The sequence below is a fragment of the Stenella coeruleoalba genome (genome assembly GCF_951394435.1).
Source record: "Stenella coeruleoalba genome assembly, chromosome: 3".
Classification (NCBI taxonomy): domain Eukaryota; kingdom Metazoa; phylum Chordata; class Mammalia; order Artiodactyla; family Delphinidae; genus Stenella; species Stenella coeruleoalba.
Window position 1 is genome coordinate 77,037,002 of NC_137148.1, and position 19,658 is coordinate 77,056,659.

The 19,658-nt window shown below is 37.1% G+C and overlaps 1 protein-coding gene across 1 annotated transcript in view; it reads right to left on the reverse strand.

Moving 5' to 3' along the window:
- Positions 1 to 19,658, reverse strand: part of ELL2 (elongation factor for RNA polymerase II 2) — a 73,756-nt gene that overhangs the window by 46,666 nt on the left and 7,432 nt on the right. Inside the window, exon 2 of the mRNA XM_079917670.1 lies at positions 9,504 to 9,551. Within this exon, the coding sequence (XP_079773796.1) occupies positions 9,504 to 9,551 (48 nt within the window). The remainder of the gene's footprint in view (positions 1 to 9,503; positions 9,552 to 19,658) is intronic.

Here is a 19,658-nt window from a genome sequence, read left to right on the forward strand (position 1 = left end):
TGTAACATTTATTTCTTCAAAATCAATATAGCCTGTTATGAAGCTTGACGACATAGTGAACACCTGTGAATTCACTGTCCAACTTAACATTAGCAATAATATATCTACCCATTGCTCCTCTCCTATCTCTTCTACCTGCCTTTCTCTACCAGAGATAACAACTATTCTAATTTTTGTGATTATCATTCCTTTATTGTTTTTAATAATTTTATCACGTGTGTACCCACACAATATATTGTTTGACTTCGCCTGTTGTTAAATTTTATAAAAAACGGTGTCATACCATACATATGTAGTCTTCTACCCAGAGTTTTCACTGCCATATTGCACAGAGCTCTAAGTCACTGCTTTTCACTGTTGTGTACTCTTCCACTAAATCAATATGCCGCTGTTTATCTCTATTAGCCTGCTATTGTTCTTAACTAGTGTGAACAAAATTTGGCAAAAAGGGCTTCAAATCTCCTAAATGTTAAGAAGTAAAAAGTATCAACACTCATAAGTATTCACAACTAAACCAGTATTCTTAGAAGTCTTTAAATAGAGCTTTATAACAGAATTCCACTATAAATACACTTTTTTTCTTCTCACTACTGGACTGCCAAGTATAATTAAATACTATAAAATGTCCTTTGGAGCAGTTTCTTGAAACTCCTTTTGTTCCAAATCCCCCAATACCAATGTCTCCTGGACAGCTCCATCTTGATAGAACAAGGTATGGAGTTATTATCTGAACACCTCATGGACATCATGTCCCAAACTAAACACCCCATGAGTTCTGCCTCAGTCTGTTCTTTCATCTATTTTAGATCTTGAATAATGGCCTCACCATCCAACCAAATGCTCATCATAAATATGGTGCCATCCTCAACTCCGCTATTTCCTTTCTCCCCATACAGAAGGAATAACTAAGTTAAGGTAGCTACTGGATAAACACGTTAAAATGCAAATCGGATCACATGACTCCCTGGCTAAAATTTCTAAAATTAAAAAAAAAAAGATGGTCATCTCCTGTAGTGTTTTTTAAAGCACAGACTGTGACCCATTGGAAGGTTATGACGTTATTTTAGTGGATTGTGATCAGGATTCTTTTAAATTGAAATAGAAAATGTCAGAGTATACTGGCAAAGGATAAATACTGTGCTGTGAAACTTTTATTTTAGCTGTGTGATGTGTACACTGATATCTGTAAAGGGTCACAATGTAAAATGTTTTTTCTTACTCTGACTTGTTACTAAATGTGTTTGAAAGAATCTACTGTAGTCAGTGGTCCCCTTCAGAAAATGATGAAAATTATGAACCTTCTCCTGAGAAGAGAATGTGTACATACCTACATAAGTGCATATTCTTATCATATTCTTAATTATAGTGAACCTAGCTATTATAATGAAATCTAGGGGGAAAAATTTTAAAAGCCAGACTTCCAGACCTCATCATAGACCCCCAGGGAGACTTTATAGATAAGAAGCACTGATCTCCAAGGTGAAATTCAAGCTCCTTAAGAAGGTGGCAACTTTTGCCACACTTGCTTACCACCTCTCTGAGACCTCCCTGACTGTCCTGCTTCCTCTTGCTAGCTGGGGAGATACTCAACAAATGTTCGTACGAATGTCAGAATAAAATGCCCATTGAACATTTATTATAGGCAGGTAAATCAGTGTAGTGATGAAAACAGGCTCTGGAACTAGATGCCCAGGTTTGTGTGCTGGCTCCTTTACTCACTAATTGTGTGAGCTTTTACAAGTGGTTTAACTTCAGAGCCATAGTTAACACACTAGCAGAACAGGAATATCTGCTTCATGACATCCCTGTGAGGATTAAATGAGAATAATATATATAAAGTGCTTAGTATAGGATTCTTAGCACATAATAAATATTCAATAAATTTTAGTTATACTTATTGAAAAAAGTTGGAATCTATAAGCAAAATAATAGATGACTGTGCATTTCTGGTAAATACAGTACAAAGTATAAGACCAATTAGAGAGATTTGAAAATTCCTAGCCTGATAAGGGCAAATTCATTAATCTCAAAGCATGTCTATGAGCTTTTTAAGTCTTTTAAGTCAGTAAAACTCTTTTCTTCTAAACTTGTTTTCAAAACAAATTACTTTTGTAAGGTTTTTAGCCTAAAAACAAATTTGAGAACATTTTAATTTCATACTCTTGTTCCTTCCAGTTTTAATCACAAAAATAGTTATAAAAATTTACCTTCCCTATAAATTCTCCAGATTATCTAACATATGGAGCTAAAAAGCAAACCAGTCAAGGGTGGGGTCAGGAAAGAAAACTTTTGAAAAGATTCTAGTTAGATAAAATCTTATTGCAGGATATAGAAACTCTCTAAATACTCCCACTGCATTGCTGTAGTTAAGCTGCCAGCAACTGTATGACTATGTACCATTGCATAATATAAAATGCTGACAAACTATGACACAGTACTAAGATGCTGTTGATAATGAGATATATTCTAATTCCAAAGACGTTAAATGTTAAAAAGAAAACAAGCCTTGGAATCAACAACATATAGTAATTTTGTTGTGTTAAATATTGTTTGAAGTAAGATCTGCAGCTTGGACATATTCTGCTAAATTGTTTTTCCTGCTTTAAATTTTGAATTTTCTTTTTAATAGAGCTCTTATAACCTCTTTAATAAAGCTCTTATAAGGATAAGGCCTTGCACATAGTAAGAAGTCAAAAGATATTTACATACTGCTTGTGGCTCAAATTTAGGGGTGGGTTAGTTATAAGAACCATAAGTGTTATAAAATGGTTAAAGATTATTATTTTCCAAGCTTAAATAAGTGAGTGCTGTTAAGTGACAATGTCTGTAACATAAACAACTGAATTTCACAAGTTTCAGTTTTTGGTGGGAAACAAAAAGGCAAAACCATCAGATTCAGATTTTATTGACAAACAGATGGTGTCAGGAACAAGAGCTGGAATTTCAAGGTCCTATTTACCTTTGTCCAAACACTGTCTACCGTGGTGCTTGGTACAGTGCAAATATTCACAAACGCTTGTTGAATGAAGATATTAAGCTTAACTGACCGCTAAGAAGGCAGTTAATGGTATTTGTAGCAAATTCAGATTTCAATCATAGTTCCAATGGCTGCTTTCCAAAGTGACTGCAGTTTGGTGAAGGACAGAGCAGGATGATTTAGTCTTCAACTCCTTTATGATCGTGCTTTGGGACGCTTGTCCTGCTGTGGCCCACACTGGAGCCTGTGTGGTATACACTGAGATAGCTTCCTCAGGCAACACAACCATACAGTCAAAGTCACCCTCCCACCCTCACCATTCTGCACGTCTCCTTTATGTCACTGGTGTCTGTAGTGGTACCTGGCCATGATTTGTGAACTTAGCTCTCTACTCTTTTTTATTTAGAAACCCCACAGGTAATTCTTATCCAGAAAGAAAAGGAGAGCAGAGGTGGGTGGCAACATAAAATAGAGAAGTTGGTCAATAGCTTCAAACTATTATTCAGTTATTGTTTGAGATAATAGGAGTTTCCAGAATGTCAGTCCATACCACTGGCCAAATATGATATTTTACATATATATATATATATACACACACACACACACACTGTATATTATACTATATACATAAAAAATTATATAAACTTTGATATATATCAAAGTTAAATATTTCTTTCAAATTGGGTAATTTACCATTGTATTAATACCTTAATAAATTAACATGTGGTTAATGGGTTATAATTCAATGCAAATATGTTATCTACACATGTTAACCACTGTAATATTAAAAGAATTAAAACAGAACTGCCATAAAAGGATTTAATTTTAACACCTTTGTAGTATTAACTACTTTCAGAGCTGAGTGTATAAAGGTAGCTGTTAGTCAGCAACCTTTGAGCAGACTGACTAAACACAACCGTTGGCAAAACCAGTGGACTAGCCAAACCAAAATCAGCAGGGGAAAGCAGAGTGCAGGCATATCATCTAAGGAGGAATGACAGTGCTGGGGATTTATTTTTATCTCTGCTGCTGTTTCAAGCAGATAGTTATCTTTGCTTCCTGAGTATCAAGTAGATTAGAGAAGGGTAGTCTGTGGGAAGTATTTTCAGGTGGGTTGAAATTGGCTACTAATTTCAAATACTGTATAATTTAGTTTTTCAAACCCAATCTTCTCTCCAGCCCCCCAAAAGGAAAATAAATAATTAACAAAATATTTCTGAATGCTTTGCTAAGTTTGGAAGTTAAGAAAAAAAAAAAAGAAAATCCAACTCTGTTCTTTAGAGTTAATGGCTCTACTGCAAAAATTTTAACACTATTCAAGCCTTTAAAGTTAGCAGTTAAATGCTGATTTCATCTTCAGAAGGTCAGTGTGCCTTTTTGGAAGGCGTACATTTAAAAGCTGCTTGACTGGCTGTTCCTTGCTCATTCTTAGAAAAATGTGTGTTACTCAGTATTTCACAGGAGACATAACATGGTACTTATAGACAATATTTTCTGTCCTCATCTTAAGGTTAATTTCTAAATTACATATGCAAAGCAAACTTCTATTTTTTAAAGCCTCTGAGATTGCTGAGTCTGAAGTGAGCAATTAAATTAGAGAGAATTGTGGAACAACATTCTCATAACAAATACTGAGTTAATACTGAGGTCTGGAATCCTATTTACTGTGACAAAGTTAACATTATTTCTCACTGCCCTGGGACAATCATTCCCTGCATGAGTCGCTGATGCCACAGGCAAGTCCACTCTGCAAGGCTGACACAGGCCAACAGATGTGGCCATTATTTGCTGTTGAAAACTTTGCCATTTCAGATTTTATCTGAATTATAAACATATCACAGATCTACCTTTTTGTGTATGAGTGTGTCCATAAATTTTAACAGACCTTCTGGAATTTTACATACCTATTTCCAGGATATAATATTTTGCATCTACCGAAACCTTTGTTTAAAACCCTGATTCATACCAATCAGAAATACATAAGCCTTGTTTCTGAGAGTCTCCTGTATCTATAGAAGTTCTGAAAGGAGGGTTCTGGATAAGCCCTACATTATTAATTCTTTCCTGAGTATTAGTCTATATATGTTTGTCAGATTCTGAGTTCCCTGAGGGCACAGCCCATGTCTTACCCATCCCTGTATCTTTGCACACAAAGCACTCAGCAAAGTACTTGGCACCAGTAAGGGCTAAAAGAATGTTTGTGCAATAAATAAGAAACAAACAGAACAATAAACCTATTAGCACACTCACTGATTAGGCACCTGTTTATAGTTTATTGAGTAATTATGTTAGTAGATAACTGCATCAGTAACAACTGCCATTACTTGAAAATACTGAGTTAACTTACTTCCAATACTTCTCCTTTTACAGCTGTGTGGTATAGTGGGGAGAATTTTCCCTGGCAGAGTGAAGACCTAGACAGTAGTTACAGCCGAGTCTGCATCAGCTGTGTGTCTTTAGATAAGAAACTTTCAACAAACATAAAAATAAAGAGTAATTAGTTTTTTTTTTTTTTTTTTTTTTGCGGTACGCGGGCCTCTCACTGTTGTGGCCTCTCCCGTTGTGGAGCACAGCCTCCGGACGCGCAGGCTCAGCGGCCATGGCTCACGGGCCCAGCCGCTCCGCGGCATGTGGGATCTTCCCGGACCAGGGCACGAACCCATGTCCCCTGCATCGGCAGGCGGACTCTCAACCACTGCGCCACCAGGGAAGCTCAAGAGTAATTAGTTTTTAAAATTTTACTGAAACACACATTTTTGGAAAATTTTCACCTGCCACATTTTCGGTATCCAGTGAAATATGAGACAGAACTACCGTGATTTGGGTAAAGCTTGCTCAACAATAAAGATGCAGCTTTTGTAAACCATGTACATTATACCATTACACCCCTCTGAATGTTATAACTTGAACACCTCAATACTGCAGCCATGTGAATCTTACCAGCTACCTTTTCTATTCAATTAGAATGGTCTATAAAAATGTACAATCCTAGTACACCTTTAGTTATGAGTATCCTAGGTATGGATTAGAACTGCAAGGATAATTGGTTGAGCCATACTCTTAAAAATCAACAAGGTATTTTTGGCTGATGTATTCAGCTCCTGATGTTCATCAGTTTTGAAAACACAATTAACTGTTCCTATAGATACTTCCTCATCTTTTCAGAATCCATAAAATGCCTTCAACGACCATTCAATTTCCTGACTATGCTTTTCCACTAAGGGAAAAGGGTGAGATGAAGTGTGAAAGACAAATTTTCATTTTTTATGCTATAGAAGCTGCTGCCCAACTGTGATGATAAAAATCCAGGTAATCAATGATTCTCAGAATTTTCACTCTTTAAGAGCATATTGCTATACTTTAATGGTCCAGTCTGCATTTTTTTTTAGAAGAAAACTTCAATTTAAGAGAACATGTTCAGGGCTTCCCTGGTAGTGCAGTGGTTAAGAATCCGCCTGCCAATGCAGGGGACAAGGGTTCGAGCCCTGTCCGGGAAGATCCCACATGCCGTGGAGCAACTAAGCCTATGCGCCACAACAACTGAGCCTGCACTCTAGAGCCCGCGTGCCACAACTACTGAGCCCACGTGCCACAACTACTGAAGCCCGCGACCCCAGAGCCCATGCTCCACAACAAGAGAAGCCACCGCAATGAGAAGCCCGCACACCGCAACAAAGAGTAGGCCCCGCTCGCCGCAACTAGAGAAAGTCCGCACACAGCAACAAAGACCCAACGCAGCCAAAAATAATAAATAAATAAAATAAATGAATTTATAAAAAAAAGAAAAAGAGAACGTGTTCAGGCACAAAAGTAAATATGCTTAAAAGTTGACCAGCCAAGACCCAAATTCTGACCTTCTAAAGACACTATAGAGGGGGGAAAAATCCTATAATTAGTAACAAGGAACAGCATAAACATGCAGTGCTTAGCATCAGGGAAAGAGGAAATAATCTTAACACTAAATGTTCAGTTTTGAAATGATATTTTAACAATATTTCAGTTGTATTTCAAATATGTCTATATAGGACACTATCATGATAGTTAATGTATATTTTCAATCACATTTGATGTAAAACCTGTAAATTTGTTAGACTTGCCACATTCTTTCTAGAGAAACTTTCAAAGTATCTGAAACACTATATTAAAAGACAACTAAAATTTCTCATTGAGAAAAACTCTTTTGTGGGAAATCTAAATTAAAACCTTCCAATTTAAAGTCCTAAACATTTTCCACGTAGGAAAACTCTGTAAGTATACTTCTTCAGATAGTTTTTAAAGCAATCAGCACCGGCAATGTTAAATTATCGTGGCTCTCAAGAAAAACAGAGGAACACTGTACAGTAGACCCTCACATTTGTGGCTCTGTGTATTCCCTGTGGGCTGTGCCAACCCACTCTCTCCCCAGTAATGACTCTTTGTTTTTACTAAGTCCCAAAGGGCTGGTGAGAGCGCTGCAAAGAGAAGGGGGGGAGGGGTGGATGGAATGCAGCTGCAGGCTCTGAAACAATGCTGAGTCCATATATTTTGTTCCCAGTTAGAATAATAAAAAGGGGACTGTGGTGGGGGGTGAGGGGATGGAGAAGACAGAATGCAGAATAAGCAAGGTAGGGCCAAGTATCCTATAGCTCTCATCCTGCAGCACTCCCTCCTCTCTCTGCATTCATACTCTCCCAACTCCAATAACCATTCATTTGGTTAAAAAGCTTATCTGTTAAAATTCAAACACCCATTAAGATTTACACCTATCAGTCATTTATATCTAAATTACTTTTATCAGTGAACTATATTCAAACAAAGAATAGAGTAGGAAGAGAGAATGGAGCTTGCAAAGATAAACTGGGGAAGCTTGGACACAGAGATAGGAAAGTTTGGGGGAGGTACGTAGGAGATTTCAGAAAGGGAGGTCCAAGGTTTCAAACAGAAACTGCCTGCTTTGTAAAGGTACCTAGGGCCTGGGGGGTAACTGGTATGCTACAGAAAATCATATTCCTTCTAAGACTGCTAAAAGCTACATGTTTCTGCATCAAGAGCTTGGAAGCCTGCACATACTGGTTCCTCATTATTCAGTCTAGCCTACTGCCTCCTAAGAAAATGTCCTTCACTTGCATTTCCCTGGCCTCCACGTCCCAACTGGGAGAATGAAAGAATTAAGGGAAGAGGGAAGAAGCAGACACCAAACAAGGTGTCAGCTGCTAGTGAGGGAAAAGCAGCTCAAACCCCACTCTTCTCCTCTGGGTACTGCCCTCTCTTCCCAGATAACCCTTTACTGAAATGGGTAGCCCTGCTGAGCTGAAGAAGTCAGGCCTGCCTCTCGAACATCCCTTCAGATATTGTTGATGCCATTAAAATTTGTAAGAAAATTCAAGAAGCCTCACGTAAACAACTGACACTAATACCTCAAAAATAGTATCAGCATGCGCTAGAGACTATCTAAAAAGCTATGAAACAAAATTCAGAAGAATGCTTGTTCCATTTAGGATCCCATTCATGAACACTCAGTTACTGGGGAGAGAAAAAAAAGGACTTCATTGTAAAGCTATCATGTAGAAGCAAACCTCTGACATCCACACACAAACATCTCCTTCAAGTTAACATTCCACAAGATTTAGAAGTACTCTTAGTTGGTGTTGAATGATACAATTAATCTCCTGACTCTTGAAATGTTTTCAAGTTATAAAGTTTAGAAAGACTGTATTTATTCACACTGAATTTTTACATTTTGTGACATAAACAAAAATTCACAAGTGTATAGATTTATAATAAATAGGAATATGATCTTCCCCCCTCAGGCTGCCTTTTCTCTAGAGCTCTAAAATCCATTTACAGATATTCCAAATCTCCATACTGTAGACAGTATATAGAGACAAATTCAGAAATGCATATTAATTTAAATGAAGGAATGACTGAGTCTATTTAATTAATATTAAATAGTAATAGTAATAATTATGAAATAATATTGACGCTACTCCTGAAAAGTTTATCATCTATTACAAATACAAAATTCATAGGTGCATTTTATTAGGAGTTATCATTTATTATACTTCTAAATCCAGCAATAAAATAGACAATATTTTGTTTATTCTGTGTACTAGAAAAATTCAATTTTCTATATATACATTTCATTTCCTAGTATTAAAGTCCATAGACAGCAGAAGTTTGTTAATATTAACAACAATCACATAATCATAACTTGCCTGAAATTAATAATTCTTTATGGTTACTTAATTGTGGTAAACAAAATATAATCTCATAATACTATGATGTATGTTACACTTCAATAAAAAGGTTAAAAAATCAATTATCTATGACTTGGAAAAAACTACTCTCAATATCTATACCTGAATTACTTAACTAAATCAAGAAGATAATTCAAGTCTCAAAGGTGTCATAAATTTACATTTAGTTACAAAGTTCACAAAATATGAGTGACATTATATCAAGAGGCACAGGTGAAAACAAATTTTAAGACGTAAATATAATAACGTGTAAGATTAGATTTTCTTGCTAAAACAATAAGAGTACTCACCCCTTGGAGCCCTTGGAACTGAATTGAAGGTCGAAAAGGAATTAAATTCTATTAAAAGAAACATAAGAAACAAACACGTCAACCTTGGTTACTGGGACATGGAACTAAATGATTAAACTCTAAACCTATGCACTTGGTCAGTGCTATAGTCTGTGAAAACCTTTTCATTACATACTTAGGTTTATATATCATTATATTAAGATGCCTTGATAAATGATACTGCACTGCTGACATTTCTCTGAATACACAACCGAAGGTATCTTTTGGCAGTGTAGCTAATCACGTTTTTGAAAATGACTGACATGATTTGGCAAAAAATGATCAGTGTACTAATTCAATTTTACATGAAAAAGTATTATGGCTTAGTTTCTTGATATGTTTTTTAAAAAGGTAGGGGAAAGCAAGAGATAGTCAAAGAAACTTTGCAAAACTCTTAAGAGGACGCTAGAAATATAAAATTAAAATATTTGAGAATGAACTGTGGTTTCCATTTTCTCACATTTTACCAGAGATTAGTTTTTAGTTGAGGGTCAAACAGGTTACCAATCTTCTCACAAGCTTCTCACCAGGAGAATATAATTTCTAGAACAATGTTTTGTTTCATTATGAGCTTTGTCCTGTTCATAATTTTTATATTTTCTCATAGAGTTGTGTATTTAGAACAAAAGCTGAAACTGTAAATATCTACCAGAGTCTCAGGCATGATTTCCTGTACCTAAAGTCACCAGTATGGGACCGGTTCACCACTACTGGAACGCTTTTCCAAACTGCTAACAGAAATTCATGGGGAAATCAGATTTGGGTAACATTTTAATAGTAACACATCAGCCTGTAAACTATTCTTCATACCCTCATATCCAAACCCAATGCACAAAAACAAAAGCAGTGGTTTCTGGTCTCAACTCTACCTTAAAGAAAAATACAGAGGCACCCATATGCCCCTCCCTCAGCCACTGCACATTAACTACTACTTACCAGGTACTTCCCAAAACTTCTCTACAGATTTAAAAGTTTACTAATCAGGATTACAATAAACTAAGGAGAAATAAGGAAAGGATAAGTACTTTAAAAGACAGATCATCTGAATATAAAATCAAGTGGTAGCATTAACCATTCTATTATTATTTATAAAAATGGATAAACATCTTCTTGAAGAAAACATAATAGATACTATTATCATTGTTCTACCACCATAAAAAGATTATTTAACTTTAGACTTATCAGCAGAATCAAAGCACTACTGGGTGACAAAATTTATTTCTTGGTGTGGGAGAAGTAGGTAACAATTTTTCATAGTGATTCATTCTAATTCACAGTGTTTTATGAAAATATAAAATATAGATTAACGCTAACTTGAATTTCCTTAGAGGGAGAAAACCTCACCCAAACCTACCTTCCATAGCTAAACCTCTACCTGAAGTAATGGTAGCTTGCGTGCAGAAGCCCTGGGGAGGCCCGCTTTGTGTGTAAGTAGGTGGCACTACAATTTAGGTAAGACAGGTGGAGGTTCTAGCTTTCAGAATATTTCAATCAGCCCTGCCTCCTGCTCTCTCTTCAAATCACAAACACTGAACATCTCCTCTGAGGCTGGTTACACTTTCCTCTCTGACTCCTTGCAGGAAGGTTATCTTCAGCTCACCACTGGAATTTGAACTTCTCTATCAAGTTCATCAATTCTTCTTGGCCAAACAAATGCTAACTTTCCTCAATTTTCAAATTGCTCACTTCTTCACTGGATGTCACCTGGAGAAACCACTCCTCCTAGCTCTTTGATCATGCCTTTCACTTTCCTCTTTCTAGATCCAGTCTCCCCTGGAGGCTCACCTTGCCTATTTGGTGATGACTCTGAATCTCTTCCCTATTCCTCAACTTGGCATCTCTCTGCAACTTGCAACTTATCACAGCCTAGGACATTCTGCATTAGAAACTCTCAATGACAGTAAAATTGGCAAACACTAAACCACCTCCGCCCCTCGCCAAACTGGCACCTCTTTCCTACTTTCTGGCAAGGGTGCTTCTATCTTGTTGGTTCTCCAGGCTCACAACCTTAAGTTTAACGCACAGCCTCTTCTCCCTCTCCCCTCACCGCATTCTATTAGGCAATCGCACACTGCTAGAATCACAGAATACCAGGTCCAGAGGTACTCCAGTTGGTGCCCAGCCCCACCCCCCACCCTTAACCACAATGGGCCATGCGTCCCATTAATAACTAAGCTAGGACCAGAATCTAGGACTCAATCTTCCTGTTTTGCCATACTGTTTTTCTTCTACCATCTTGGGCTCCACACACATCTGTTATGGTAGATCCATGGGCACTTGCTCCTTTATGCCAGAGTTCGCATTTTAGTTGGAGAACATTTGAAAACGATTAAATATTGTACTAGGCTAAGTACTGCTGGGAGGTGCAGTAAGGATTCTCACAAAGAAGAAAAGTATGGGTTAGAAGAGATACTAGAAAAGAGAAAAGGCTCATGGAAAAGATGGCTCTTGAGTAGCAATTTTGAAAAGACAAACTCCAGGGAGATGGAGTGTCCTAAGCAAAAAAGCAAGGAGACAGGAATGGGTACTGTGCAGGCAGACGGCAGGTCTTTTCACACGTGAAACATAACATAAAGGATGAGAATTGGACCTGGTGATCCCTGGCTAATCTATCCTTGACCTCAAAATTTGTCTTCAGTTTTAGCTTCTATCCACTACAGAATAAATAGGACAGTAATTTAAATTTCAGACCTCATAATTTCTAAATAATTTCTAAATTTCAGACCTCATTATAATTTCCAAGGTTCAGCTTCTGATTAAATAAAAACTAAAAAAAACAGTTTTTTTTTTTTCTGTAAGGACCATGTATAGTAAAGGAACATATATAAATATTTGTGTTAACATTTTTCATTAAAAAAACAAAACCCTCATCTATGGAGTAGTTGTGGGTGCTTATCCAAACAGGATAAACTAGGATTACTGTTGCTGAAAAACTTTAAGATATCTAACAACCTACAAGAGAAAAGTACATAAGAGAACCTCAAATCCTTTATTGATTTTAATCCCAGTTTTAGACAAGAAGATGTTAGGTACTATGCTACAGTTCCTGAACGTTTTAAAAAATGCAACAAGAGAGCCAGCTAGAATGCTATACCACTTTTTATGCTTCTGACTACTGTGTCAATGGGAAAGGTACCCGGAATAAGTTCTAAAAGTCAATACCAGGACTTACCTGGTAGTCCAGTGCTACAGAATCCATCTTACAATGCAGAGGACATGGGTTTGATCCCTGGTCAGGGAACTAAGATCCCACATGCTGAGGGGCAAGTAAGCCCGAGCGCCACAACTACTGACCTCATGCACCTCAACTAGAGCCCTCGCTGCAAACTACAGAGCCCACGTGCCCTGGAGCCTGCGTGCCGCAACTAGAGAGAGAAAACCCACAGGCCACAACTAGAGAGAAGCCTGAGTGCCACAGTAAAGATCCCGCGTACCGCAACGAAAGATCCTGCATGCCACAACTGAGACCCGACGCAGCCAAAAATAAATAAATAATAAATAAATAAATCTTAAAAAAAACTGAACATTTAAAAAATAAATAAAGTCAATACCACTATAAGCAAATGTCTCAAGCATGTTAGTTTTTCACCTAAATGTTTTTTAGTCTAAGTTTAACTGCACAAACATAACCTCAACTCATTGTTTTTTGGGGTTTTTTTTGCGGTACGCGGGCCTCTCACTGTTGTGGCCTCTCCAGACGCGTGGGCTCAGCGGCCATGGCTCACGGGCCCAGCCGCTCCGCGGCATGTGGGATCCTCCCGGACAGGGGCACAAACCCGTGTCCCCTGCATCGGCAGGCAGACTCTCAACCACTGTGCCACCAGGGAAGCCCTGTATATTTTTTAATGCAATCCAGTTTTAAAAGATAATGTAATTACAGGTGGCCAAATATGATATGGCATGTTTTAGAATAATGTTTAACTTACTAAGTACAGTTCCATTACATATGGAAGTTCAATAGGACTTCAACTTTTGATTTTTAGCTTTAATTAAATATTTGCACCAACTGGCTCTTTTGAAAATCAAGTAACTCTAGGGTTTAACTGACTAGTACTTGAGCTATAAATAAGATAGTGATCTAGTATCTTCATCCATCCAAGAAACAATGCAGACTGGAACTGGCTAGGGAAACCATTTTGATAAATGCTTTCAACAAGGTGATGTTTTATAGTCAAAAGATTCTGTTAAACTCTTGGTTGGTTCACTGATTTTAGATTTCCTTGAATTAACCCTCTGTATTTCTCAGAGAATGTAGGGCATTCTTAAGCTTAGAATAAAAGTGTAGACAATACTAAAATGCTCAAAAGTTTAGTTCTTGACATCTGCCACTATAATAAGCCAATTCTACTGCAATAAAAACTGCTCTATGACCAAAGAAATCTATGTCCACTTATTTCCAGGGACTATGCCTTGTAATATATACGGACTATAAAAGTAATATGTAATTTACTAAGTAATGTTACTAAGTAATTTTAATTGTACTGAGTAATATTAATTTCTGACACGATTCTTTTAGGGTAGGAGGGAAGAAGCAAAGCTCAGGTTTCTTTGGGGATAAATAAAAGAGAGTTACTTATCCTATAAAAGTTGTTATAACCATCTCTTGATTATTTACATATTGCTTATCCATCCAAATTAAACCTATGGTTACTTTTATTCTATCAACCACTATTGGTTTTGTCAACATACAACCATAAGAAATAGCATTCTGTTCTAGAAAAGAGTGATTTCTCTAAGAAACACATTATAGAGATCTTTCTAAGTTTATTCTCTAAGGTTAGAGATGTGCTTGGCATACCTTCAGCTTCCCTTCTGAACCCATAATGGAGCTTTGACTCAACTTAAAGTGAACTCTTTAGTTATTTAAAATTAACCAATAGGTATTTATTAAATACTTCACATTTTATTTGTGTACCTAAGCTGCATTATAAGTCAAGCTAAAGATAGTGCAAAAAAGGGCTTCCCTGGTATGGCACAGTGGTTAAGAATCCGCCTGCCAATGCAGGAGACATGGGTTCAAGCCCTGGTCCGGGAAGATTCCCACATGCCACAGAGCAACTAAGCCTGTGCACCACAACTACTGAAGGCCGCACGCCTAGAGCCTGTGCTCCTCGACAAGAGAAGCCACCGCCATGAGAAGCCCATGCACCTCAACGAAGAGCAGCCCCCGCTTGCCACAACTAGAGAAAGCCCACATGCAGCAGCGAAGACCCAAGGCAGCCAAAAATAAAATAAATTAATTTAAAAAAAGAATATTTAAAGATAGTGCAAAAAAATTTTCCAAAGTCAAATATAATTTTGGAATTTTGTGTCAAAACCAGAAAACTGTCTATAAATGGTGATGGGTCAGGTGACTGCTTTAAGTGAGATTGTTTTACGAAATGATTATAGCCACCTAGTTACTATTTACTGAGCGCTTAAAATGTGTCAGGCCAGTGTAATCACTTTTACTATCACCTGTGGGAATTCTCAGAACACCCTTGTGGAGTAGATACTATTATTTCCACAGGATTCCACAGGTAAATCCTGTGAAATCACATACGGTTACACAGCTAATAAGTGACCTGGAGCTCAAACCCTGGCCTGTCTCCCTTTAAGAACTAAGCACTCTACACAGCTAGCCTCTCCTGCTCCTCCTTAACAACAGTTATATAAAATGTGAAATATCTGACCGCTACAGAATTAAGAACTGGTTAAGAATCAATAGCTCTTTGGGGATCACTTCTTTGGTTTTGCACTACAACTTAAGGAAAATATCAGGCACTTGAATTTCTTTTCACTTATGCAAGTAAATAGTAAAAAGTATTTATGACTTATCCTGGGATACAATTTAAGATAGATCTTTCTTTCCTAAAAGAGGTACTATACCATTTAAAGAACTGTGGTTATAATTCTTTTATTTAAGAAGTCATTTAATTCTGCTCTTTAAAACATCACCTGATAGAGAAACCAAAGACTATCCAATAATTATATTTTAACCACGGTAATAAAAATAAATCTAAGCTGGGAAAGAAGAGGAAGAAAAAAAAAAGATGGAGTATAAGCAGACAGTAGCACAGGAAATCAGTTAATCCTGAAATCAAATATACCCAGCTCTTGTCAAAAGCTGGCAATATGTTTAGTATGTTCAGAATGATAGTATGAATGTGAAATTTTGAGGTAATCCAAAGATACCTTAGTAAACGGTATCTCCTTCTTTGCCCCAATCTTTTATTAGATGCTCCCCCACCCCCCGGGGGAGAGAGAGAGAGGGAGTCATTAAGTTTCACAAAATCTAGTATTTTGCTTTGTCAGTCAATCCAACCTTACACATCGCAGAAACTCCTTCTCTGCAGATTTGGAAGAACCAGATTAAAGAGCATTTGGAATAAAGAATAATTTCTTTCTAGCCTTTACAGCATAGAAAAGAATGAAATATAAAGGAGATTCTCGAAACAGTAGGGGGAAGTCAAAAATCTAATTTATTTAACACAGTCCTTGTTTTTAAAGATAGTTTCTGGAAAACTGTAGCTATCTGCTGCAGGCCAAATTTTAAAAAAATTATTATTGTCTTAAACGTTACTATTCCATACAACTCTTTAAAGGAATATGGAAGGCAAAAATCCAAACTGAACAACCACCTAAAAAGTTACTTACTGTGAACAAGCCCTTATAACAATATTTGAAGCATAATATCCCATCATTTTTTTCCAAGAGAGCGCTTAATGTGGACTTTATAATTGTGTAATAAGCTTACATGTCAAATCTGATTATAAATACAAATGAAGATTTGTTCTTTGGGATCATGATCTCTAGTAAAGTATAAGGAGAAACAGTAAAATAAACTTGGATTGGAAGATGGGTATTATTTTTAAAATAGTAGAAATTTGTAAAATGAAGCATCTACAACAAAGGGAGCCATTAGAAGGCTTGAAACTTGGAAACTACATGATCACACACACTTAGTGTTTTAAAAAGATAGCTTTGGCTGCTGTGTGGAGAATGGACTATTGGGGAAAGAGTGGAAGCCTGGAGGCTAGATGGAAGTCCATGGCAGTGGTCCTCAAGAGAGATAATGGTGGCTGGGACTGGAGTCGTGGTGATGGATGAAGTTAGATTTCAGATTTTTGAAGACTGACAGAACTTGCTGATGGATCAACTAAGCCAAGAAAAGAGGATATAAAATCAAGGAATACTAGTCAATTACTAGTCAACTGGTGATGAGTACTGCCACTTACTGAAATGGGGAACACTCATGAAGATGTAGGTTTGAAGGGTGAAATCAAGAGTTGTGCTTGGCAAAAATAAACTCAAAATGGATTAAAGACTTAAATGTAAGGCCAGACACTATAAAACTCTTAGAGGAAAACATAGGCAGAACACTCTATGACATAAATCACAGCAAGATCCTTTTTGAGCCACCTCCTAGAGAAATGGAAATAAAAATAAAAATAAACAAATGGGACCTAATGAAACTTAAAAGCTTTTGCACAGCAAAGGAAAACATAAACAAGATGAAAAGACAACCCTCAGAATGAGAGAAAATATTTGCAAATGAAGCAACTGACAAAGGATTAATCTCCAAAATTTACAAACAGCTCATGCAGCTCAATATCAAAAAAACAAACAACCCAATCCAAAAATGGGCAGAAGACCTAAATAGACATTTCTCCAAAGAAGATATACAGATTGCCAACAAACACATGAAAGAATGCTCAACATCACTAATCATTTGAGAAATGCAAATCAAAAATACAATGAGGTATCACCTCACACCGGTCAGAATGGTCATCATCAAAAAATCTACAAACAATAAATGCTGGAGAGGGTGTGGAGAAACGGGAACCCTCCTGCATTGTTGGTGGAAATGTAAATTGATACAGCCACTATGGAGATCAGTATGGAGGTTCCTTAAAAAACTAAGAATAGAACTACCATATGAACCAGCAATCCCACTACCAGGCATATACTCTGAGAAAACCATAATTCAAAGAGTCATGTACCACAATGTTCACTGCAGCACTATTTACAATAGCCAGGACATGGAAGCAACCTAAGTGTCCATCGACAGATGAATGCGTAAAGAAGATGTGGTACATATATACAATGGAATATTACTCAGCCATAAAAAGAAACAAAATTGAGTTATTTGTAGTGAGGTGGATGGACCTAGAGACTCTCATACAGAGTGAAGTAAGTCAAAGAGAAAAACAAATACCGTATGCTAACACATATATATGGAATCTAAAAAAAAAAAAAAGGTCTGAAGAACGTAGGGGCAGGACAGGAATAAAGACGCAGATGTAGAAAATGGACTTGAGGACACGGGGAGGGGGAAGGGTAAGCTGGGATGAAGTGAGAGTGGCATGGACATACATACACTACCAAATGTAAAATAGATAGCTAGTGGGAAGCAGCCACATAGCACAGGGAGATCAGCTAGGTGTTCTGTGACCACTTAGAGGGGTGGGGTGGGGGGAGGGTGAGAGGGAGACGCAAGAGGGAGGAGATATGGGGATATTTGTATATGCATAGCTGATTCACTTTGTTATAAAGCAGAAACTAATACACCATTATAAAGCAATTATACTCCAATAAAGATGTTTAAAAAAAAGGAATTGTGTTTGGGTCTGTTAAGTTTAGATAACCTATTAAACTTTGATAAAGAGATCAGGTGTTGAAAATTAGTGCCTGGAAATGGAGGAAGGTCAGAGCTGGAGATAAATATTTGGAGGTCGTTAACATATACATGACATTTAAATCCACAGGACTAGATGAGCTCACCTAGGGAAGTGAATAGATAAAGAGAAGGGAACTGGGATCTCCAACTTTCAGAGGCCAGTCAAGCAGCGGATAATCAGCAGAGGAGACTGACAAAGAATGGCCAGGGAAGTGGGAGGAAAATCAGGAAAGTGTTTCTAGCAGGAAGGAGTAGTCAACTGGATGGCATGATGCTGAGGTCAGGTAAGACAGGAACAGAGAGATGACCACTAGATTTGACAACAAGGGACCTAGTCAGGTGCAATCTCAGGGATGTGATGGACACAACCCAGCTGGAGTGGGCTGAACAGAGGATGGGAGATGAAAAAGCAGACACTATTTCTCAGACATATCCTCAAACATAATCCTCTCTTTAGGTGTCCCCTTGCACAGAGACTTTATTGTATGTATGTATGTATGTATGTATGTATGTATGTATGTATGTATTATGTCTGCTTGTTTCTACTAAGGTACGAGCACTTTCTGGACCATCCCTGACTTATTCAACTTTATATATACAGTGCCTAGTACTATGCCTGGCACATATCAGAAGATAAACAAACACTGGCTAAATGAATAAATGCATATTTGACAGTTATAGGTATAATTCCTGTTCCTACCTCTTAGTCTTTTATTAAAGAAAAATACATCTCAAGACACTCAACTGAGTTTTTACCACATGGATGTGTTTTCTGGCTATCTGAGGCATCATGGTTTCCAACAATGAAAACCAAAAGCCATGATACTAAGTAAATGTCTTTTAAAAATCTGCTAACATGTAAATTTACAAGTAAGCATATTTAGATCCTAAAGTATCTCAAAGAATCTTATTTGAAAGTTCATGCCTGGCTCCACCCTTGAACAAGCTCACTCTTCATGGGAAAAGTCTTCTAGCTAAGGTTATCTCCATGGACCATGAACCAAGTGCCCATAACTAGTCCATGACAATGTATATGTATAACAGAAGTTTCATGTACTCATGATTATTTTTTGGTTTGTTTTTCACAAACTGTCAAACAAAAAAAAGAGAATCAAAACACCAAAACAGAAATGAAAGTAATCTGGAAGTGAAAACACTGACCCTTGCAAGGCCTTTAGGAATCTTTTAAAAATGATGCTTGAAATGTAAATCCAGGCACATTGTAGAGAGTTACTTAATGTTTCAATAATCACTTGGGACAGAAACCATGGAAAGTATGATCTTCACGTTAAAATCAAATTCAATTTTCATATCATCTGTACTCTACGACAGCCTTAAGTGCAATTTATAGAGAACGTTATTGGATAAGGGAAGCCTATAAAAATCCGAGCAAAATTTGAAAATCCCTGTTCAAAACCAAAATTTCTTCCACCTAATAATTTCAACTTCCCCCAAAA